We start from the raw sequence: 26,049 nt of genomic DNA, 5'->3' as shown, positions 1-26,049 counted from the left end.
AAATCTCAGTAAACAAGATCACCATTCACAAAGTAACTTAAGATCGAAACTTCCACATGATCCAAGATATCCCCCTCCGTCACTGGGTGCTTTTGATCGCTCTGTGAGTGGTCGGGGCAGACAGTCCTCCTCATGCACGCAACTACATCTTCCAAACTCCTCTCCTTGTCTCTAGTTTTTCCTTATGTTGACTTTTCTTTTAAACTTCCCCCAAAATTAGTCTTCTGAAATACCAACATGAGCAGGTAACTCCACTTGTTAAAAAATTGTAACACTATTATTAGTGTTCCATTGCCTAAATCTAAGGTTTGACTACTTCATTAATAAAACAGTTACTATACTTATGTGCCTATATTATAGTTATTATTTTTTCCTTTTTCCTTTTTTAAGTTATTATGAAATATTGTGCAGATAAGAGCATATGATTAATACCCTGATAGTCAGGATTCAGCTTCATTGGATATTCCCTTCACACTAAACTCTAAACAAGTTGTGCTTATCTGTTATGCCTCGAGGGTACAAAACACATTATATGCTATGCTTTTTTAATAACTTAGTAAGGAGTAAAATATATAGAGAACTACAGTTGTGCATTGCTCCTAAAAAACAACAGTTTCAGAAGAATAAGAGAATGTAAACTGTCACACATATGAAAAATATGTTTCTTCTCTTCAGGTTAATGTTCTCTACAGGTAAAGAAAGAAGATGTCTATTAGGATTGCACATTTATCTTATTGTCTGTGGAAACAGTCTATCCAAATACTCTTAACAAATTAGCCATGTGCAGTTGTTTCTTTGGGTTGTTGGGGATCTCTGATATTCATTTATTCTGAATTTAGAGCCACCATTGAGGTTAAGTGGAGTTTGGGCAAGTTCTAATGCATGCAAACGGACAATCAGCATCAACTTTGACATAAAAGGCTTCTTTGACCCTTCCTAGTCTGCACGGACACCCTGAAATTCATTCCCCTTCTCTACTTAGGGGCTTGTAATTTTTGTACTCTTCATTCTTCCCTCTGTCTATCAGAACTAACTTTTAGAACATTTTACCTTATTCATGCATGTATTCAAAGACATGTTTTGAATGTCATATACTCAGATAGGTACTGGGGATTGAGCAGTGAAACGAGAAAGAAAAATCTCCCTGTCTTCATATCCCTAGCTTACATTCTTAGTTAGGGGAGGAGAGTTATCAAACAAGTAAAATATATAATACAATATCAGGTAGTGATAGATTTTGCAATGGAAAATAAAGTCAAGGAACTCTGAAGAACCAATCAGTAAGCTTTTGCTTACTGATTTAGACCCTGCTCTTACAGAGGAAAACCTGTCAGAAGTTCCAATAAGACAGAGGAGTTCTTAAATTTTTGTGGTCTTGAATATGAGACAACAAATCATTTTCTTTATTGTAAACATAGCTTCAATCTTTATCTCCATCTCCTTTTACCAGATCCAAAATCACATTGAAAGAATTAAAGAAATAGTGTAAAAGTTGAAAAAGAAGAGAAAAAATGGAGTTCCTTTTTCTCACCTAAGTCAAATTGCAATTTTTTTGTCATGCTCATAAATGAGCCTTTAGGGAAAAGCCACCATCCCATCCTGGCAGAGACTTGACCACAATTACCAATTCCTCCTCTATGAGACTTTCCATCTGGTCTTCCATCCACCACTCCCTCATTTGTTGATCTACTGTCTCCCCACAATCTTAGAAGACCCAGATGCCTGCCTTTCCCACTCAGCCTTCTATCTTTCCATAGCATCATATACATTCAATCACTATGGCAACTACCAAATGGCTTTCGTACTTTCTCGATATTTCTGTTTTCCTCTATTAAATTGTAAACCTTTTAAGAGCAGAGTCTATGGCCTATAATTGCCATGTTTTCAATGCTGGCACAATATTTGGCATATGCTTGGAAATTCATAGTACTTACTGATCTAAATAGAATATATATATATATATATATATATATATAAAATATATATTTATTTTATTTATATTTTACATATATATATAGAGAGAGAGAAATAGAGAGAGAGAGACAGAGAGAATAAATGAATTTAAGTTTCATGATTGTATCAACAGAGGAAGTCCACATTATATTTTTTTTAAATGTTGAATTCTTATTTAAAATGAATGGATTCAAATGTGAAGGGGATATTCACCAGTAAAAAATATCTCCACTTACCCCTTTCAACAAGTATAACCTCTTCTTCCATATTGCTGTGAAAATAAGAAATGGAAGTTTATATATTTTTAAAGAAGCATAGAGTTCAGTTGGGATTCAGTTTACGTTTAGTGAATGTGTTGAGGAAGGAGGGCATGTTGACAGGGAGGATAAAGGGGGAAGGAGAAGAGAGGAGGGGGAGGGAGGAAGGGAAGGGGAGAGAAGGGAGGAGGAAGGAATACGGCAGGGGAGGACAGAAAGAATGAAGGAGAGGAGATGCTGGAGAGAGAGAGGAGTAAAGAAAAATTAAGGGAGGAAGAAACCAACTAGGAGTTGTCTGTCAAATGCAATTAAGTGACTAATTTTTTTGTTTTTCAATTCTTGTTTTTCATAAAATGTAGCTACATTTTAACAGCTACATATATTCATAACAGCTACATATATTCCCTGGCCAAGGGAATAGATATAATTCCTTAGATAGTTCTCTCTTTCCTTTTTGCCTTTATCATTTCTAGATCCCTCTGACCTACTTTTTACTAAAAGAATAAATATTTATTCATTTCATTGGCTATTATTTTTAAAAATCCATAACATCATTAGTAAATGTAGAAACAATTAGTATTTACTAAAAACCAAGAAGACCACACTAAGTTTTTGATCAAAAGTTCACTGACGAACTGAACTTCATGCTACTTCCCCTTCTTTACTTAACTGGTTCTAAAGTTGCCCCATATATGGGTGCTTTCATCATTTTTACTATTATTTTTCATTTTGAAATCAACTCTTACCTGGACCTCTTGCTGCGAAGGTCATAGATTTTATAGAGAACAACGAGGAGGGCTAGGAATGTCACAATGATCAGAAATACCAGAAATGTAATCAGTGCTCTAGAATTATCTAGAAGTAAAAAATAACACATGAAAAAAGTTTATTATGACAAATATTTAACTGGGTTTTTTTAATATCACTTTAAAGTACTTTCATTTGGGGGCATCTGGGTGGCTCGGTGGGTTAAGCCTCTGCCTTTAGCTCAGGTCATGATCTAAGGGTCCTGGGATCGAGCCCCACATTGGACTCTGCTCAGTGAGGAACCTGTATTCCCCCCCTCTCTTCCTGCCTCGCTGCCTACTTGTGATCTTTCTCTCTGTCTCTGTCAAATAAAATCTTTTTTTAGAAAAAAATACTTTCATTTTAATATGTTATCTTCTTTTGAAGTTTTCAAAAAATAAAGTTTTTAGAATGAGACCAAATAGAAAAAATTCTTGATTTTGTGTATTTTGCCTACATTACTCAAAACAAACAAAAACACCTAATATTTTAAGGGAATAATTAGAACATAAAAGAGAAACTCTCTTTTCTTCCCCCAGATACTGTTTCTTTATGCAACACAATCCTTTAGGCTTAATTCTCTTTCTTTCAGCATTCCATTTTGAAGGGATAAGAGAGATAATCTAGTTATTACAAATCTCGGAGAAAAACTCACATAGTATAACTTTTGTGCAGAAGCAGATAGCTTCCCAAAAGGATCAGAAAGACTTCTGTTCTACAAAGATAAAACTTCTCATCTACTCACTAAGGCATAAAATCAATTAACCAAGGGACAAAAACTGTTTCATTCTACCATTAGGATTACTTATCCTGATGTAAATTCTCACCAGAGTTTAACATGAAATCATGCCCTTTCCTGGAGAAAAGGAAGACGAAAGAGAATACTAGCAGAGAACACAGGCAGTAAACTCTTTGACCTCAGTAGTAGCAACTTCTTATTAGACACATTACCAGAGGCAAGAGAAACAAAAACAAATTATTGGGACTTCGTCAAGATTAAAACCTTCTGCACAGCGAAGGAAACAATCAACAGAGCTAAAAGGCAGCCTATGGAATGGGAGAAGATATTTATAAATGACATATCTGATAAAGGGTTAGGATCCAAAATTGAGAAAGAATTTCTCAAACTCAACACCCCCCTCAAAAATAATCCCATTAAGAAATGGGCAGAAACATAAATAGACATTTTTCCAAAGAAGATATCCAGATGGCTAACAGACACATGAAAAGATGCTCAACATCACTCATCATCATGGAAATACAAGTCAAAACCACAATGAGATAACACCTCACACCTGTCAGAATGACTCTAAAATTAACAACACAGGAAACAACAGATGTTGGTGAGGAGGCAGAGAAAAAGGAACCCTCACACACTATTGGTGGGAATGCAAACTGGCGCAGCCACTCTGGAAAACAGTATGGATATTCCCCAAGAAGCTAAAAATAGAACTGCCCTACCACCCAGCCATTGCACTACAAGGTATTTATCTAAAGGATATAAAAATACAGATTTGAAGGGGCACATGCGCCCTGATGTTTATAGCAGCATTATCACAATACCTAAACTCTGGAAAGAGTCCATGTGTCATCAACTCATGAATGGATAAAGAAGATGTGAAAAAAAAAAAATATATATATATATTCATATATAAATTTGTTTATTACATATGATGGAATATTACTCAGCCATCAAAAAGAATGAAATCTTGCCATTTGCAATGATGAGGATGGAGCTAGAGGGCTAAATGAAATAAGTCAGAGAAAGACAAATACCATATGATTTCAGTCATGTGTGGAATTTAAGAAACAAAACAGCTGAACATAGGGAAAGAGAAGGAAAAATAAAATAAGGTAGAAATAGAGATAGAGGCAAACCATAAGAGACTCTTAACAGTAGGAAACAAACTGAGGGTTGCTGGAGGGGAGGTGAGTGGTGGGACAGACTAAATGGGTGATGGGCATTAAGGAGGGCACTTGAGATGAGCACTGAGTGTTATATGTATGTGATGAGTGACTAAATTCTACTCCTAAAACCAGTACTACATACACTGTATGTTAACTGACTTGAATTTAAATAAAACTTGGACAAAATTTTTTAAAAAAGAAATAAAAAATAGATGTTATATAAGTAAGTAATAAAGTAAAATTCTATTTTAATAAACAGAAAAAATAATAATACAAAGAATTCTCAGTCAACAGCTCCTCTAAGGATCACAGCACTTCTCTAATCAACTTCTCCTGTTGTCTCACTATAGCTTTGATCAGACTGCTGATAAGAACCACACTCTCAAGGAAACTCTCAACAAGAGAGGGGGATTCCAAAATAATAAACTGATTTACAGTTTCCAAAATGTGACTAACAGGAGTGCCAAAAGGACTACAGGAAAAAAAAAAATAGAGCAAAAAAAATTTCTCAGAGATATAAGTCTCCAGGACAAAAAAGCCAATAGTATCAGGAAAAGAAATGAAAAAAAGACCAATGCAAGACCAAGAATAAAGAGGAAACCCTAAAAGTTCCCAAGAGAACAAAAATATGAGAATATAGAAAAAGACTGAGAAATGGGAAGGCATTAGTAAGTAATGCTGGCAGCGACTGAGTGGCGGGATTGAGCACCCCCACTGCCCCGCTGCCTGCCTCTCTGACTACTTGTGATCTCTCTCTCTCTGTCTGTCAAAGAAATAAATAAAATTTTTAAAAAAGAAGAACAAAAAGAAAGTAATGCTGGATGCAGGAGAACAAAACAGAAATCCTTTTTTAATTCTTGATTTTTTAACTTAGAATTCTATGCCAGGTCAAAATATTGATCAAGTGCCAGGGTAGAATCAAGCATTTCATTTTTATATGTGCAAGCTTAAAAGATTTTCTCCTTACACTAGAGAATATATACAAGTAAATTTTTTAAAAAGTTAGATTCAGATGTAGCAAATCTGAAAGAGGAAACTAATGAAAGAAAATTTTACTTCAGCAGCTTAACTGTACACCTAGGGAGTCCAAATCAGAACAAGAAGAAAGGGGCCCCAGGAGTTCAATTGGAAATGTTGTCAAAATATAAATGAGGAAATCTTATGCCGCGGAAGCTCAGCAATACTTTTCTAGTATTTCTGGTTGGCAAGTGCCAGCCCCAGACCTCTCCTGGAGAAGATGTCACTATTAAAACGTCATTATAACTATACCTTGGCTAATTGAATTTAAATTTTTAAAATAGTGTCTTACTGCTTATCTCTAATGACAATGCCATTGGGAACAAAAAGTCAATAAAACTTTTTCTGCGTTACGGAAAAAGGACCTTGGGTTAACTCTCTAGCCCCACTGACAGGAAAATCTGAGAGAAGTGAAATATTACCTGTGTTAAAAGGCAACGTTGCCAATGGTGAAAATGATCCCTGATTGCTAATCTGGATTGGGAAGTTTTTGTACCAACTACACGGTCCTGGGGGAAACCCTAGCTTTAGGTTTTCCTGAATGGAGTAACCCAGGGCACATCTCATTTCTGGCCCTGGCCCTGTTGTCACGTCTGGAAGCTATGCCCCTGAAACTATTCTAAGAGATACTGATTCCTTTCTTAACGTGGGGGTTCTAAGCCAGGGCAACTCCCACCCCCATACACGTGGTCTGATTCTCTTCCCCCGCCTCTGAGGGGTGGCAGGGAGGGTCACAGAATGGTTCTCGGACCACCATGCTCACTGCTATCGCCATTGAGGCTGATAGCCTCCCTCATTGGCACCCTGTGTTCCCCGTTCTGTGTCTTTCTGAGTGAAGCGGTCTCACAGCCGGCCTATTAAGATGTGAGTGTGAAATGTCCCCAGTTGAGTCTTTGAACCCCAAGAGTAGGTGCTGCAGCTATAAGCTATCTGCACGCTCGGGGGAAAAAAAAATCAATGAAGCTGTTTTTATTGTAAAGAATTACAAAAGAAAAGTACTTAAATGGTAATAAAATCAAAGCTACTTTGCTGAATTTGGTGGGCATTTCACATTGGGAATATATAGTTTGAGCCTCTGAACAGAAAGAATGAAAACTGTACATGGGCCTTAGGAAAGCAGCTTGGAACAGGAGCTTTTATCTCTTTCCTCTTTTTCAAAGACTTCGGAAAAGAAGGTGTTGGTCATCGTGCAGATGCATATGTGTAAGAGAGAGAGGCTGAGATGCTGCAATGATAGCATCGGAAACAGCCTATGGTTGGTAACACAACACATAGAGATTTAAATAATTTAACTTAATTTACAAGCCAAAACAATGAACCAAGTCTTCTTCCTTCATAGGATCAGGTCAATGGGCAATGTTTATATTAGCTCTAGATAGAGTAGCAATATTCTTGACATAATAGGGAGAGAACTATAAGGAAAACCGAAAACAGAAATGGTGAAAATTCGTCCTCTCCATGAGCAAAAAAGAGAGTGGGGAGTGGTGACAGGTACCTGTTATTTTCATTATCATGATGACATTTAAATTTAAGTGATTTTTTAAAAGATTTTATTTATTTATTTGGCAGACAGAGACACAAGTAGGCAGAGAGGAAGGCAGAGAGAGAAGAGGAAGCAGGCTCCCTGCTGAGCAGAGAGCCTGATGCGGGGCTCGATCCCAGGACCCTGAGATCCTGACCTGAGCTGAAGGCAGAGGCTTTAACTCACAGAGCCACGCAGGTGCCCCTAGGTGATTTTTTTTTTCCATCTGCAACTTTATTTTGATTTAAATATGTAAAATATTAATGATAAAAAAATCAAATAGGCATATTGTTATTAAGCATTATCTTGGCTTTAGTTATGTAAATCAGGACAGATTTTTTTCTAATGCCTACTTCTACCAAGCTTACCTTGGACTGACAGAAGAAGATAAAATAAGTAACAATCTCCAAAACAGTACACAAAACAAACATGAAAACCTAATCATAATTTAAGTCTATATAGATAAATCCTCTTGTGAATTATTTTATGAAATCAACAATCCTTGAATCCTTGAATCTCCTAATGGAATTTAAAATATTGTATTTTACAGGGAACAAACTGATGGTTGTCTATGAGAAGAGGGGTGACGGGATGAGTAAAACCAGTGAGGGGAGTGGGAGGCACAGGCTTTCAGTTATGAAATGAATTAATCACTGGAACAAAAGGCACAGCATAAGGAATAGAGCCAGTGATATTGTAATAGTGTTGCATGATGATAGATGGTAGACACATTTGAGGTGAACATAACATAAAATATAGTTGTTAAATCACTATGTTGTACACCTGAAAATAATGTAACATTGTATGTCAACTATACTCAAAAATTAAAAATAAAGTAAAATATTGTATTTTATTTACCTATACATCTTTTTACAGGCAACTTAAAATATTGTTTATGGAAAATGTAAACATTTAAAAATTAAATATTAGTATGAATGAATAAAACTTTGTAAGTGTTAATATATGTTTCGATGTAAATAAAATATAATAAACAGCCACGTAATGACTTACAAGATGTTGATCGAGAAACTCTTTCTACAGGTCCCTCAAAGTGCCCATTGTTATAGTAGACCTGAATTTCAGTAATAAAAGAGAAAAAATTTTCTAATGTAAATTTATTTATCATTATTGAAACACATATATTACTTCTCATACAATGCTATTTATTTTAATTTAAATATACAGGTTAACTTTCAAGTTGAAACCAAGATTATGGCAACATTTTGTTATCAAATATTATTTTTTTTAAGATTTTGTTTATTTATTTGACAGACAGATTACATGTAGGCAGAGAGGCAGGCAGAGAAAGAGGAGGAAACAGGCTCCCTGCTGAGCAGAGAGCCTGATGCGGGGCTCGATCCCAGGACCCTGAGATCATGACCTGAGCCGAAGACAGAGGTTTAACCCACTGAGCCACCCAGGCGCCCCATCAAATATTTTTTAAAGACATTATTTAACAGTGAAAAAGATAAAGGAAATCTCAACCTATTTAGCTATAATCATCATAATAATAATGGTTATAATCAACAAGAATAAGTGAAACTGAATGAATAAGATCCAACACAACAAAATACTCAAATCTTAAAGCTAAAATTCCCTACCTAATATCTTTACATTTTCTTTAAAAGGGAAATTCTATCATATACTGTTTATAAGGGTTATAAATAAAATGCACACACAATTTATAAAAATAAGTAGAAATAAGTATCACAATATTTATAATAAAGTGATATTTAATTCACAAAGATTAAAATGATAAAGATTGGCACCCTCAAGTGACACAGATTAAAATCTACAATGTTGACCTAACTAGCATAACTATCTGTGTCTCGTAATACTGAACACAAATAAAACCAACAAAATTTAGTGATACAAGGAAAGCTGAAAGGAGCAAGAAAGCAATAAGAGGCTTTGGCAAAAACAAATTTAAATAAAAATAAATCTGAATAGTATCATTAAAAGGTAAACATGACAAATTCGGAAAATATATATCTAAGTTTTTACCCTTTGGTAAGATTTGACAAATATAGTACTCACAGAATATTTAAAAACATTCATGATACATTGAGCTATAGAAAATACTTTATAAATTCCAAAAAGTCGGAATTGTAAAAGTTGATTATCTTTTAAAATCTAACAATTAATAATCATAAAAATCCAAGCACCAAAAATGTAAAAACAGTCTCCTTAAAAACAGATAAATGAAAAATTCTTCCTAATTGCAGTTATAAATTCCTTGGAAATTATCAATAATAAAAACATTCTACTCTAAAAATCCACTCGTTAAATTTTGTCAGTCATTCAAAAATTAGTAATAAACATCACAGACATGGTTTACAGCCAAAATTTTACCAAAGGACAGTTCGTATTTTCTTTTGTTTTGTTTTTAGAAAATAAAAAAAGAAAGAAATGGAGAAAAAAACACTTTCAATCATAAATTACCAGAACATAAAAATAAATCTACAAAAAAGAAAAGTAATAAATTAAGAATGATAAAAACAACTTTATTATTCTATTAACCAGAGATCACAGTGATGATAAAAACCAAAATGACTGGTACCTTGTGATGGCATAAATGTTGTAGTAGAAACAGAAAGAAACATGAAAATGAATTATGGTACATGCAATGAAGAAAGCAGGAGACCATCTTTTGGAGGGTAGGGAAAAATGGATAACTAGATAATAATATACTAATTTGAATTTGAAGATTGTATTTTAATATGATGTTTATATATATTTTTCCAGAGTAACTTATATTGACAAATGGGAAAAGAAAATTCTAGAAAGAGAGAAGAGCATCACGTAAAGTACCTATACAGATGTGGTTGAGAAACTGAAAAGAAATGTAGCTTAATGGGTGCTAGAAAAGTAATGGGAGATGACGTATAATGGACGTGAAATGCAATAACAAAATATTTCTTTTACATGGACTATTCCTTGAAAAAATAAATACCACCCTCACAAAGTGTAAAATATGTGTAAAGAACAATAATATTGGAAGAAAATGTAAATGGTTCAGAAGGAATTCCTGTGTTAAAAGGATTAAAACAAATTATTCAGAGAACAAATCATCCCTATATTAAAGTTATAAAATGTACAAAAACAGGAAAATGTCTCCAATATGCTTTATCAGGTTAGCATAAGCTTTGTACCAAAATATATTAAGAATGGAGCATGCCCACACCTATACCAAATGGCTATGCCCACTACTTCTACCCACTTATTGAATGGTCTCATTTATGAATATCCATTCATAAAGACTTAAAAAATTAAGCCATTGAATTCAATAATACTTTAAGGAAATAATACATAACAACAGAGCAAGCTTTTTTTCTTAGAATATGACATGGTTTAGCATTACAAAACCTATTACTATAATTCACCATATAAACAAATAACATCATGTCATCACAACCATGGCATCATCTAATATAGTACAATAAAAACATGTGATAAAGTTTAACCTATATCTCTGATGAAACAGAGAAACAACAAGAAAGTTTATATATTTATATATATTATTACATATACATAAACATTTCTTTAAGTGATTAAAGATATGAAGCCAGTTGCCAACATTATATTGAACAGTCAACTTTAGACTGTTTAAATGTCCATCAAATCAGAAATAAAACTGATAAATTTGACTGAATAAAAAGAAAAGGAAAAATTGTATATGACTCAGTGTTCTAAATAAAATTAAAAAGCAAACTGCAAATCAGAAACAAAATGTGCAACTTATATGACAAAGACTTTCATATCATCAATATCCAACTTCCCCAAATAAAATTGGGCAAAGGAGGTAAAAAGTATGGTACCACAAGACCAATAACAGCAACAACAAAAACCATGTTTATCTTCATCAGTAAATGAAGAAACTCCATTCAAACAAAAAGAGATGTTAATAGCATATTTCACCTACTACACATCAAAGAAAAAGAAGGGCATGCCCAGTATTGTGAGACTTAACAGCAGTCACTTCATATACTGTTATGGGAAGTGTAATTTGGTAACTTAGAGGAAAAAAAATTATCACAAAAATTCTTAAAATACATGTAAATTATTTTTAAACCAATACATTTATTTCCGGGAATTTATTTAAACTGAAGTGATTAAAGACAGATTCAAAGATTTTTCTGTTTACCAGTAAGTGTGTTTATTGATTATTGTCTACAACGGAGATGAAAACAAGCACAGTTAATAGAATGTGATGAAGCCCTAGGATAGAATCTTACACAGCAATTAAAAATTGCATAGTAGCAGAATATTTAACATGGAAAACTGTCCATGATACAGTGATATGTGAAAAACTGCTGTTCAAAATATTGATAATATATGTGCTGAATGTATATAAATATGCATTACACGTTATGGAAGTTGTGAGGTAATGGAAAATATATACTGGTCTTTGCCCTTGGTTCATGGCATAGAATTCCTGAAATCCTTATAATTTCCCTGGTGATATGAGTGTCTTTCATTCTAATGAGGTGATTAGTCACTGGAAAGATAAAGCCATGAGTAGAAGTTTGGAATTTTCAGTCCCGCCTCTCATTCTTTTGAGAAGGTAGAAGGGCTGAAAATGAAGTTAATGATTGATCACATCTTCATGATGAAGGCTCCTTAAAATCTCCAAAGAACAAGATTTGGGGAGCTATCAGGTTGGTGAACACATCTACATCAGGAGAATGGTGCATCCCAACTTCATGGAGACAGAAGGTGCTGTACGTGGGGCATTCTCAGACATCGCCCTTTCTCTTCATCTGACTGCATCTATATCCTTTATCACATCCTTTAATAAATTGGTATAAATAAATAAATAAATAAATATGAATAAGTGTTTCCCTGAGTTCTGTGGGCCACGCGAACAGACCTGAGGAGAGGGTCATGGAAATGCCCAATTTACCACATTGAACAAAAGTTGAGGGTAACCTAGGGTTCAGCTACTTGCAGTTGGCATCTGAAGAGGAATAGGAACAGTCTTGTGGGACCAATCCCTTCACCAGTGGAATCTGCCACTGTCTCCAGATAGGTAGTGTCAGATTTGAATTAAATTGTAGGACACCCAGCTGGTGCCACAAAGACCTGTTGATGTAGAGAAAAGGCTCCACACATTTTGTGACTAGAAGTGTCAGTTTAGTGTTGCATGTGAAGAGAGACATGTGAACAGGAGACTCACAGAGAAGAACACACAAGAGAAGACTGAACTGAGGTTTTCCCCTACAACCAGGAGAAAGACTGAGTTTTTTCATTTTAGGAGTACATTCACGAAGTATGATCAGTGCACAGTAAGCTTATAGATGAGTTTTTTTAATTCTCTATGTTCACCTGTATTTCTTAATATTTATTTCTACTCTTTTCCAACCTCAGTGTACCTGTAAAATATTTTGTAATTAAAAAAGTCATGTTAATAAAGATAAATTCAAGGTAAATGAAAGATTTGACAAATTAATAATCCACTGCATGAAAAATGTTGTGCTTCTTGACAGAGGAGCAATAATTTTGCTTTAAGTAAATCATATTGAAGGTCAAAAATATTCCCCCCAAAATATTTGTTTGAAACCACTGTTTTTAGAACTGGGAATTCAAAGTTTGAAGTCAAATATTTAAGACTTCAAAGTTTGATTTCATTAGACACAGTTTCCAAGCTCACATGAACACTGGTCTTAGTATGATTTACGTATGACATGACAATCATTATAATGTATATCAGTACTATAGTGATTATAGAAATTAAAATCTTACCTCAAATTCATATGTTGTTGAATATTGAAGATCTTCTACAGAGAAATTACAAGATTTTGATTTATTTTCTTTAACATCACCACCTCCAGGTTTGACTTTCAGAAAATAGTAGCCATTGCTGGGGCCATTATATCTGGTAGGAGGCTTACAAGTCACAATTATACTATTATCTGTTTTCAGTAAAGCTTGTAGGTTGTTGACTGGGTCTGGAGCTATCAAAATGAAGAAAGATTTGTTACTTGAATCACTTTGTAAATGCATATTAAAATCACTTGGCAATGTATATGTACAATATAAATTATTGTAAGTGTGAATTTGGTGGTTATAGATGAGAAAGTTATAATAGCACATCCATCAAAATGTTGTGCCAAAACACCTAAAAATAAATCACCTAGTCATTCAGTGAATATTAGCATCTGTGTTGTACTTGAAATCATGAGAGCTTATGCTCTCCCCTATGGGGAGTATGTAGAATTATAGAATAGAAGGAAACAGAGGAAGGTGAAGGGGAGGGGAAGAAAGGGGAAAGGAGAAAAGAAAGGATGCTATGGGGACCCTGAAGGTTTACGTACAGTCCAGCACCTGCATTGTTTTAAGATTTTTATTTGTCAGTAATCTCCGCATCCAACATGGGGCTCAAACTCACAATCCCAAAATCAAGAGTTGCACTGTACCAACTGAACCAGCCAGATGTCCCAGCTTCTCCATCCTTGAGAAGCTTATGTTATCCTAGTAACCACCTCCCTGGCTGCATTCTTCAGGAGCAGCGACAAATTATCTTCATCTTTTGTGACTTCACAGAGATTTAGAAAAATAATAAAACCATAAAGTTCAAGGATCTGGACTTTTAAAACCAGAAACTGAATGACCTTAAATTTCACTAAGAGCATTCTGCACCCAGCCCTAAATGACAAAATTTTTCTTCATAAGCCTGGTGACAGTGAGGATCTCTGGAGCTACAAATACTACCTTACACAGGGCTATTTCTTCCTTCCTGACTTAGTGGAGTTAACATTCACCTCAGAGATAGATCTAGCTTTAGATCTTGGAAACTATGGAAACATCATACAGGTGGCAAGAGGCAAATGCCTTTGAAAGGAAACCTCAGATGGAAAATGTGCCAAAAAATAAAAGAGTAGGTGGTTCAGTATAACAAAGAGAAGAAAATGCCAATAAAATATTATGTTTTATAGAATGTTTTGTGAGGTAAGCAGAGGTCAGCAAGTGAACACTTTGCTTTCAAAGTGAGACATTATTAGGAGTCTGACTACAATTGATATTTCTAGATGATAAAAAAAACAACAGATAATGCATTTCTATCTAAGTTGATTAGGTACCTAAATTGCCTGAAACCTTAAAAATTGTACCTGTTAATATGCCCTCTGCTTCATTCTTACAATTCTATAATGATATATGAGATATACAGAAAACCCAGGATAACAGTTATGAAATTACTGTATTTTAAATTATATAAACCCTAGATGTTAACACATGTGCCTTCTCAATGTGTTTCCTAAATGAAGCATAAAGACAGATGGATTGTATCCTCAATAGTTTACACTTTGCACCTTGCCATTCACAGAAAGAAGCATCAAAGCTTAGATCTTACCTGTTGCTGCTGTAGGACATACAGTCTCCACAGGAATTCCATTACGTTGTACTTTTCCAGTGGCATAGGCATTTAATGATATCTTGTAGACTTCATAAGGTACCAAATCTGACAATCTATATTGGGTCTTCGTCTTATCCAGATTTATGCATTCTTTATTTTTATCACGGGGAAAAACGTAAACATTTATTAAGTCATTAAAAGTCAGGATTGCCACATATTTAATTTGGACACTACATTAAATCATTTTTTAAAACATTTTATGTATTTAATTTGACAGAGAGAGAGAGAGAAAGACAGTGAGAGAGGGAACACAAGCAGGGGGAGTGAAGAGGGAGAAGCAGACTTCCCGCCAAGCAGGGAGCCTGATGCAGGGCTCTGAGCTGAAGTCAGAAGCTTAACGACTGAGCCACCCAGGTGCCCCTCTACATTAAATCATTTTGAACCAACTCCAAACTGAGAGATTGAGAAAGATATACATCCTTGGTATTCAGAAGTACTGTATATACAATTATCAACAAATGTATTGAACAAATTCATTTATTATAAATAAACTCAAATATTCAAAAATATAATTTCATATAATTGATTTGGAACATAAAATATTTAACAAGTTCAAGTATATTTGTGAAGGTGGTCTCTTTCCTTTCTGAGAAAACACAGCCCACAATGACTTTTATAAAAGTCTTGAGTTGTATTGTTTTAGAAAGAGTACTTTTTAGGGAGTCTTTTCTAATGTGCAGCCTTTGAACTTTGAACACTGATATTAGTTACTGTTATGGATTTGAGGCACAGAATCCACTTAAGGACTAATAACTATGTTGGCATAAGGGATAAAAGAAAGCATTACAAATGAAAGAAGAAGCATTCTGAACGTAGGGACAAGCCTGACGAGGATACCAGATTCTGGTCAGGGAGGATTATGGCAGGTAGGATCTTGTTTAAATATGTTTTGACATTCAGGCAGAAGAGTTAGCATTTGTTGAATTGAAAATTCACTAGCCACCATTTTTGAGTAGCTAAAGGTATCAATCAAAGCTTATTAAAAGACAACCAGGATGTAATTAAAGGAAGATTAAAGTTGGCAGCATGATGCTGGCCAGCAATTATAGTGATAATAGTAATAATAATAAGGTTGATGATAAAAGATAATGACTAGGTCATTCTATGTGCCAAACACGATTTTACTTGGTATACATGAATGAATTAGCCATCACCACAATTCTATAGGCTGGCTCTCTTAGTTTCATCCAATTTTACAGATGAGAAAACTGAGCCATAGAAATGTGAAGCAATCAGTCTATGATCTCACAGGAAAGGAGGAACAGAGCCAGGATGAGACCCAAGCATTGAGGTTCTAGGGTCTATGCTCTTGCTTTCCCCACTGTGCATATTGTCTGCTGTGGAAGAAGGGACAAGGTTTGCAGTGGGGCCAAGTTGATTTTGAACCTGGATACTTCACTTCTCTGGTCCAGCTTGACATGTCTATGGATTTGCAGAAACAGTATAAGATCTAACCTGTTAATTTCTTGTCTCAGATACTTATCAATAGTATTGAGATTGTAGTAATATCGTGACCTTACCATGGAATGCTAAATAAAAAGTAAGATAAAATGACTCTTCTAAATTGATTAAATGTCTATTTTCTCAGAAATCCCCAAAGCTGGAGTTAATTGATTTATACCTGACAGCTCAGTTCTATTCTAACCCTAGGGAGAGTTCCATTTGAGGTCAGGAAAGGTGTTAGCTCAAGAGAGGGGCAGGTATAACTCTCCCTGACCCCTCACTCAAAACTTCTACTCACTCCCTATATAGATTGTTAGAACAATACCAGATAAAATCTAAACATCAAGATGCTATTTTCAAGGTCACTCTGGCTTCCATTTAGTGACCTAATTTTGTATGTTTGCATATGTAACCTGACAACCATTCTGCTTCAAAATGATTGATTTATGTACCTCTGTAAAGATTTTATCTTAGCAAATTTGATAGAAGTCAAATTGATGATTTAATTTATAAGAATGTGTTGTTCAAAAGATACTGCTGTTTGGGATTAAAGTTTTCAGTGCTTAGAAGGGTGGTTGGGAATGTTCATTTCTGATTGCAAAGGGTTTCAAGCTTTGGTTGAAATGTCGAAATACTTTATGTGAATATCTCTGCCTCTTCCACATATTTGAACAATTTTTCTCAGGACTTTGACAGCAGAAGTATAATATGAAACACATTAAGGACTTATTTGACATAATGCTTGAAATTTGTCTTTTCTTAGAGCAACAGAAACATGAAATTTTAAGGCATGCATGTTGACTGGAAAGGGTTAGAAAGACACTGGCTTTCTCACTTGTCACTTCTTTGTTTAAGAAGAAAAAAAAAATCCTTGGGAAATCCACAGCTTCTAAGACTACTCTGAAGTATCTTCTTGAACACTATGCCAAAGAGTATAAATCTATTGATCCCCACAGAATTTTGTGCTGGAAGGGGGAAAAAATATCTTTCTTCTTAAAAAAAAAAGGAATACACAAAATTTCCAGCAGCATTGTTGTGGTCTTGAAGGGTACACACTGGTTTCAGTAACTTCTGAAAATAGTACTTGGGGTGCCTGGTTCTCGGGTCCTGAGATTGGACCCTGTGTTGGGCTCTGCATTGAGCATGGAATCTGCTTCGGATTCACCCTCTCCCTCTCTCTTTGCCCCTCCACCCGCCCACCCTTCACACACACACACACACACACACACACACACACACACAGAGTACTTTGGATATAACAAAGCATAGATGGCTTTTTCCCATTAGTGGGGGAACGTCTTGTCACTTGTTATCCTTAAGTTAATATAAAATACACAGTTTCTCAAAGTAGCTCATGCTAAAAATATGAACAACACAGTAGCCAAAAGACCACAGTTCAAGCTGTTGAATTTGAACATTTATCAGAAGTTCTGTGATCCTGAGTTGCATCACATGAACAATGGCTACATTTATTTTTTCAGAGTTATTATTGAAATGCTTAACAAAATCTTAAAATATTATGAAAACACCCAACGAAGAGGAAACTAAGTCAATGTAGGAAACTATATTTTTGTTCTCCTTCAATATGTAGCTTTCAGAGACACTGAAATGATTGGATTATGAAATAATGAAATCAAATGTAATGCCCAACTAAAAAGCAATATAATCTGCAGTAGTACTTCATAGACTTTACTCCTGTGGATTTTTAATAGTGATATTACTTGAAATAATGAAAGTAGTTAAAATACTCATTTTAACAATGTTAAAATCCTATCAACTCCCTGAAAAAATTGAAGAGGATCTCATGGCATATGTTTGAGATGAATAGAATAGCAGAACACCTTTCTTCTTATGACAGTTGATTTGGAGGGAAATGGAGGAAAATATGAAAGGTGAAATAGAAGGACACACATAGCCTGATTTTGGCCAGCTCTCCCTTCTTTTCCCCCCAATCCTGTTCAAATGTTACATTTAGATAGCCATATATTTGGTGGCACTAAATATAAAGGAGATGTACTAGTTGCAAAGAAAATAAAACTAAAATAAAACGAAACTTGTCAGACAGCTAATAATTACATCCTCCTTAACCTGATTATTAAAGTAGACATTTTTTAAAAGCTGTGCAGAGTACAAAGGAGCAATAAACACCACTCATAAATTTTTACCGTATATACTCTTCCATTAAAAATACTCCATAGGAGAGAGTTTGGAAAAGGAAGAGTACAGTAAGGAATAGTGAGTAGACTCAGAGAAGAGAAAAGAAAGCCAAACAATGTGTTCATACAGAATCCAAACCAAGGAAGTTTGTACAAGAAAGGTCTGAGCAAGTATCTAATTGTCTTGCTGTTTTGTCTTCCTGTAATTTCAATTTTCTTTTCCCATAGATCTAACTTTTGAAATTACCATTATAGCAAGTAGAAGGCATGTATTTCTTCTCCACAGCCTTTGAATCCTCTTAATTTGAAAATGCATGCTAATTTGAAAATGCATGTGTATTTAATTGTGCTTTAGTAGTTTCATTATTAAGAGTCAAACAACCAGCAGGAACAATGTTATCAAAATATAAACTAATACGCTAGAAACAAGCCATTTCAGCATTTTAACTGTATGTGGGTTTCTTTCCTACCAAGCAAAGAGATGGAATTCTGTACGATATTCAGCTCAGGCCTACTTTAAGCTACAAGTAAAGGATTGGCAAGTGAGCTCTCACATGCTGAGTTGGCTGGGCAGGGGCCCAGTGATGCCTACAGTTTTCTACAAGCATTTTGGATACTTTAAGTTATCCAGGAGATGTTTTTTTCCCCTTAAATAGAGTCTCATTTGGAGGGCTCATGGCTGAACTGGTCGTAGCACATTTTTTGAATGACATTTATTTCTACAAAGTCTACCTAGAACTATGTTCCAAGATTCCTCTGCCATTAAACTGGCTTCCATGGCTAAATTAGGCAAGGTTTCCTATTTATTCATCCAATATTTTGTGCATACCACCAGGAGCAAGTTTTGAGAGGTATTTGTTTTTTTTGTGAGCCTGAATAAGGAGTTTGAACCATGCAACTTACATAATATTTGGAAAATAATAATGAGTATTATTTGCAGGTATTTTTTTTCTCCAGGCTTTGGAGTGTAAAGATTTGAACTAAAACAGATCAAGAAAGACAAGCAAATATAGGGGACGTTCTAGGCATTAGTCATGTCAGAGACTGGAGAGCCCACAGAGAGTGGAAGACATCACAGTCACTCACTAGCTCAACCCCCATTTCTAGCTTTTTTCACTTCCGGAATTATCTTTCCTGATATGGAATTATATCTTACACAAATTACCTGTATTCTTATAACAAAGAGTATAATTATGAAAAGTATCTGTAGGGGGTTTCCAGGTGAGCAGGATGCTAGTTGCACTTTTATCACTGCAGTTAAAATTCCGAGGTGAGCCTGGTCCTGTTAAAAGAATAAGAATATAAAATATGAAAAAAAAAAGACATGGAAAAAACCATTCTTCCTATTATAATTATGATGATCAATAACCATATTTTAACTATGAATTAATCGTGAAATTAAAAGAAAGACATCTGGTCTTACCCAATTTGCTTTCGAGGTCCCTTAACAGAGGAAATGTCACTCTAAAGTGGCACCGTGGACCTGAAAGAGTCCACTGACCTGAAGACCTCCAAGAATATCCTCTTCCTCTTATATATATTATGATTCATCTTGGGATTTCTAGATTCCACTGGGCTGGAAATCTGTCATTTGTAGTACTGATAAACTTAATTGTCATTATTTGGAAGCCTCCAATAACTAGTCATCATAACTTGAGATGGAGAATGTAATAAATGCCTAGATCAAATTTATCAGGTACAATTTACAGTAAGACATACTAATTCGAGGTAAAAATGTATGACTTTTGACAAATATATGCATCTACCTAACCACTACCACAATTAAGACCTAAACTATCTCTATCATCCCCAAAAAGTTCTGTGACACTTCCCCATCAACTCAGCTCCCTTGCCCAATCCCAAAACCCTCTGAACTGCTTTGTTACTATAGATTAAATTCATTTTTTCACTCATTTCACATAGATAAAACCAAGTAGTAAGTGTTTTTTTTTTTTTTTTTTTTTTATGTTTTAAGAAATACATATATTTTTGTGGTAAATTCTTTTTTTTTTTTTTAATTTTTTTTTTTAATTTTTTATAAACATATATTTTTATCCCCAGGGGTACAGGTCTGTGAATCACCAGGTTTACACACTTCACAGCACTCACCAAATCACATGCCCTCCCCAATGTCCATAATCCCAACCCCTTCTCCCAAACCCCCTCCCCCCGGCAACCCTCAGTTTGTTTTGTGAGATTAAGAGTCACTTATGGTTTGTCTCCCTCCCAATCCCATCTTGTTTCATTTATTCTTCTTCTACCCACTTAAGCCTCCATGTTGTATCACCACTTCCTCATATCAGGGAGATCATATGATAGTTGTCTTTCTCTGCTTGACTTATTTCGCTAAGCATGATACGCTCTAGTTCCATCCATGTTGTTGCAAATGGCAAGATTTCATTTCTTTTGATGGCTGCATAGTATTCCATTGTGTATATATACCACATCTTCTTGATCCATTCATCTGTTGATGGACATCTAGGTTCTTTCCATAGTTTGGCTATTGTGGACATTGCTGCTATAAACATTCGGGTGCACGTGCCCCTTTGGATCACTACATTTGTATCTTTAGGGTAAATACCCAATAGTGCAATTGCTGGGTCATAGGGCAGTTCTATTTTCAACATTTTGAGGAACCTCCATGCTGTTTTCCAGAGTGGCTGCACCAGCTTGCATTCCCACCAACAGTGTAGGAGGGTTCCCCTTTCTCCGCATCCTCGCCAGCATCTGTCATTTCCTGACTTGTTGATTTTAGCCATTCTGACTGGTGTGAGGTGATATCTCATTGTGGTTTTGATTTGTATTTCCCTGATGCCGAGTGATATGGAGCACTTTTTCATGTGTCTGTTCGCCATCTGGATGTCTTCTTTGCAGAAATGTCTGTTCATGTCCTCTGCCCATTTCTTGATTGGATTATTTGTTCTTTGGGTGTTGAGTTTGCTAAGTTCTTTATAGATTCTGGACACTAGTCCTTTATCTGATATGTCGTTTGCAAATATCTTCTCCCATTCTGTCAGTTGTCTTTTGATTTTGTTAACTGTTTCCTTTGCTGTGCAAAAGCTTTTGAACTTGATGAAATCCCAGTAGTTCATTTTTGCCCTTGCTTCCCTTGCCTTTTGCGTTGTTCCTAGGAAGATGTTGCTGCGGCAGAGGTCGAAGAGGTTGCTGCCCGTGTTCTCCTCAAGGATTTTGATGGATTCCTTTCGTACATTGAGGTCCTTCATCCATTTTGAGTCTATTTTTGTGTGTGGTGTAAGGAAATGGTCCAATTTCATTTTTCTGCATGTGGCTGTCCAATTTTCCCAGCACCATTTATTGAAAAGGCTGTCTTTTTTCCATTGGACATTCTTTCCTGCTTTGTCGAAGATTAGTTGACCATAGATTTGAGGGTCTATTTCTGGGCCCTCTATTCTGTTCCATTGATCTATGTGTCTGTTTTTGTGCCAGTACCATGCTGTCTTGATGATGACAGCTTTGTAATAGAGCCTGAAGTCCGGAATTGTGATGCCACCAACGTTGGCTTTCTTTTTCAATATCCCTTTGGCTATTCGAGGTCTTTTCTGGTTCCATATAAATTTTAGCATTATTTGTTCCATTTCTTTGAAAAAGATGGATGGTACTTTGATAGGAATTGCATTAAATGTGTAGATTGCTTTAGGTAGCATAGACATTTTCACAATATTTATTCTTCCAATCCAGGAGCATGGAATATTTTTCCATTTCTTTGTGTCTTCCTCAATTTCTTTCATGAGTACTTTATAGTTTTCTGAGTATAGATTCTGTGTCTCTTTGGTTAGGTTTATTCCTAGGTATCTTATGGTTTTGGATGCAATTGTAAATGGGATTGACTCCTTAATATCTCTTTCTTCTGTCTTGCTGTTGGTGTAGAGAAATGCAACTGATTTCTGTGCATTGATTTTATATCCTGACACTTTACTGAATTCCTGTATAAGTTCTAGCAGTTTTGGAGTGGAGTCTTTTGGGTTTTCCACATATAGTATCATATCATCTGCGAAGAGTGATAATTTGACTTCTTCTTTGCCGATTTGGATGCCTTTAATTTCCTTTTGTTGTCTGATTGCTGAGGCTAGGACCTCTAGTACGATGTTGAATAGCAGTGGTGATAATGGACATCCCTGCAGTGGTTTTTTATGTTTAGCATATGGCACTCGATATAATGTTCTAGAGAGTCATTCATGTTGTTGCATATATCAGGAGTTGGTTCTTTTATTTCATGAGTAGTATTCCACTGTGAGGATACACCACATTTTATCTATCCACCAACTATTATTGGGACATTGGGGTTACTTTCAGACTTTCGGCTACTGTGAGTCAATCTGCTATGAATCTTCATTTAGAAGTCACTGTGAGGACATATTTTTTTCTATTTTTTAAAATATTTAATTTATTTATTTGACAGAGAGAGAGAGAGAACACAAGCAGGCAGAAAGAGAGGGGAGGGAGCAGGCTCCCCGCTGAGCAGAGAACCCAACGACGTGGGGCTCGATCCCAGGACCCTGGGATCATGACCTGAGCTAAAGGCAGAGGCTTAACCAACTGAGCCACCCAGATGCCCCCATGGTTTTTTTTCTCTTTAGCAAATATCTGGAATAAAATTTCTAAGTTATTACCTTACATCCTCCACCAATAGTACTGTCAGTCTTTTTAACGTTAGCCATTTTAGTGGGGGTATAATATCATCCTCTCATAGTTGTTTTAAATTGCATTTCCCAGTTGACTAATGATATTGAGCATCTTTGTATGTGCTTATTGGCCACTTGCATATCTTCTTTTGTGAAACATATGTTCAAAATGTTTGAGTATTTTTAATTTGGTCAGTTTGTGTCTAATTTTGTATTTGGAAGAGTTCCTTATATATTCTGGAGAAACTTCTTTTGTTGAAAAATTAACTGTGGATATTTTCCTATCGTGGCTTGATTGCTTTTTATTTCCTTGATGGCTTTATTTAAAGAGAAAAACACTCAATTTTGATGAGGTCTAATTTATAAATTTTTTCTTTATGATTTTTGCTTTTTGAGAACTAGGAAATCTTTGCCTGGACCAAAGTAGCAAAGATTTTTTTCTACTGTCTTTGTCTAGACGTTTTATAGTTATAATTTTAATGTTTACATCTGCAATCCATTTTGAGTTAATTTTTGTGTTTATTGAGAGGTAAAGACTGATGTTTGTTTTTTCTTCTATAGGGATACCTGGATCATTTGTTGAAAAAGACTACCCTTTCCTCCATACTTTTTATAGAAAAATATGCTTTTACTTACAAAAAAAATGTTCCTAGGATTTCTATTTTCTTTTATTTATTTATAAAGATTGCAACAATTTTGGTAATTAATATTCAAAAAGTATTAAATTTTTTTAGGTATGCTAGGAACATAATTTTAATGTAGTTTCATTTTTCTTCTTGTGATTTTGTTTTGGAGGGTTATCGGGAGGCAGATTTAGGCAACTCCCTTAGTCCTTAGTTAGCCCTTCCATATGAAATTTAGAATCATGTTAGTATTGTGTATCAAAAATTCTGTGATATTATCATTAATAAACAAGTTCAGTAATGTGGCTGACTGCAAGATCAACACAGAAAATCAACTGACAGTATACGATGTAGAGCATCTTTTCATATTCTTATTTGTCATTTGTATCTCTTTTTTGGTATTTATATATTTTTAATACACTAAAGGATTCAATTTTCTAATGCTTAAATTATTATTTAGTATCTATGTTCATAGGAGAAACTGGCCTATGGTTGCCTCCGTTTTACTCAAGTTGCAAATCCACTGAATGTTTACCCTAAGCCTATCCTAAACCCTAAGAATAATTAAAATGAATTGATAGACTTCTGTGTCTTCTGCCCTGTTGAGTAGTTTGGATAAGATAGAAACCAACCGTTCTTTGAACATGTGGCAAATTTGTCTTCATATTTTCTTAAGGGCAGGTGAGGGAAGCAGACAGTGAGTGTGAAATGAGTAGAGAGACATTGGATGATACATTTAATTCCAATTTTTTAATTCTTCCCCAGTAAATTTTCATAATTCATAAGTTCTAGAAAATTTTTCATTTTATCTAACTTTTCATATTGGATGAAAAGTGGCTTTATGGGCGCCTGGGTGGCTCAGTGGTTAAGCCGCTGCCTTCGGCTCAGGTCATGATCTCAGGGTCCTGGGATTGAGTCCCGCATCGGGCTCTCTGCTCAGCAGGGAGCCTGCTTCCTCCTCTCTATCTCTCTCTGCCTGCCTCTCTGCCTACTTGTGATTTCTCTCTGTCAAATAAATAAATAAAATCTTTAAAAAAAAAAAAAAGAAAAGTGGCTTTATACTTTGTTAAATATCTACTTTTAGGGTTTTTTTAAATCAATAGGGACATTTCATTTTTTGCTAGAGGTCTATTTTAGCATTCTTTTAAAAATCAAGCCTTTAAGTTTGTGAATAAATTCTTAATATAATTTCCTATCTTCTTTCCATAACTTAGTATTATAAACTTAGCTATCTTCTCCCTTCTACCATTTTTGCATTTGTTGTTTTCATTCTTACAAGCACTCTCCATTGACTGTCACTCAGCATACAGCAAAATGATAACATTTCTCCTAAAATACCACTTGGTCTCCCTTCAGGCTGTGAAATTCCTCCACAACATGTCTTTGCTCAAATCTGAGTATCTGCGTTTCAAAAGGTAAATTGAGGCCATTTGTATTTATGACTTTTGACTTTTGATATACCCTGGCATATTTCTGCTGTCTTACCTATTTAGCTTTCCACTACTATTTCTTCTCACCCTTTCTCTTTCCCTCCCTACCACTTCCATGTCCTCTACCTCTTCCTTCTTTCTCCTTCTTCCTCAATCTTTCTCTTTTCCTCCTCTTCTTTTTCCTCCTCTTTCCTCTCCTTCTGTTTTCTCCTCCTCCTTTTCTCCACTACCTTTTCCTCCTCTCTCTTTCTTTGGTGGTTACTCCTAAGTTGTCATACACATTATCAACATTTTTTTTTCCCCTAGCAGATTCTACATGTCATCAGAATCTCCATGCTTCCACTGAATAAGAGTGGAATTTTAGCACTCTTCCCTTCCTTCTCCGCTCCAGCTCCCAAATGCTATTATTTTCCAGAATGGTACTTTCCAACTGTGATTAGCTATTATAGTCTTGTTAATATTTATATTGCTAGCATTTTATTCATGCTACATACTAACTTGCCACCAATATTTAGATTTGCTGCTGTGTTTTAATAGCCCTGTGCTCACTTCTGTCAAAGGCAGGGTTTGATAGAGGGGCAGAGGGTGCAACACGACACCACAAAGGGATTGAGGCTGCTGAGGAGACGGGAAATGCATGAAGAAACCGTATCATCTATCTTGGTTTTGTTTCCACCATAATCTCACAAGGGCTTACAATTCACAGTTGAAATAACAACAACAACAGACAAACAAAAAAACAAAACAAACACACAAAAAATTTGACAAAGCTTTGGATCTTCTGTCATTCATTTTGAAATTTTGCTTTAAAAATGGATACATATCTATTTTTCTGAAACCCTTTCTCCAAATCTACAGCATCATTTCCTGTGATTTTCAAAGAATTGCAAGCACATA

The 26,049-nt window shown here is 35.2% G+C and overlaps 1 protein-coding gene across 3 annotated transcripts in view; it reads right to left on the bottom strand.

Moving 5' to 3' along the window:
• PTPRC (protein tyrosine phosphatase receptor type C) overlaps window positions 1-26,049 on the bottom strand; it is a 69,077-nt gene that overhangs the window by 24,958 nt on the left and 18,070 nt on the right. For all 3 annotated transcript variants that reach the window (XM_059146723.1, XM_059146720.1, XM_059146721.1), the window contains 6 exons: window positions 19,622-19,738; window positions 14,795-14,947; window positions 13,186-13,397; window positions 8,455-8,515; window positions 2,957-3,065; window positions 2,190-2,224 (listed from right to left, as the gene is read on the bottom strand). In XM_059146723.1, the coding sequence (XP_059002706.1) occupies window positions 2,190-2,224; window positions 2,957-3,065; window positions 8,455-8,515; window positions 13,186-13,397; window positions 14,795-14,947; window positions 19,622-19,738 (687 nt within the window). The remainder of the gene's footprint in view (window positions 1-2,189; window positions 2,225-2,956; window positions 3,066-8,454; window positions 8,516-13,185; window positions 13,398-14,794; window positions 14,948-19,621; window positions 19,739-26,049) is intronic.

This window comes from Mustela lutreola, chromosome 14, assembly GCF_030435805.1.
Source record: "Mustela lutreola isolate mMusLut2 chromosome 14, mMusLut2.pri, whole genome shotgun sequence".
NCBI classification, from domain to species: Eukaryota; Metazoa; Chordata; class Mammalia; order Carnivora; family Mustelidae; genus Mustela; species Mustela lutreola.
This window is presented reverse-complemented; position numbering and strand designations above follow the sequence as displayed.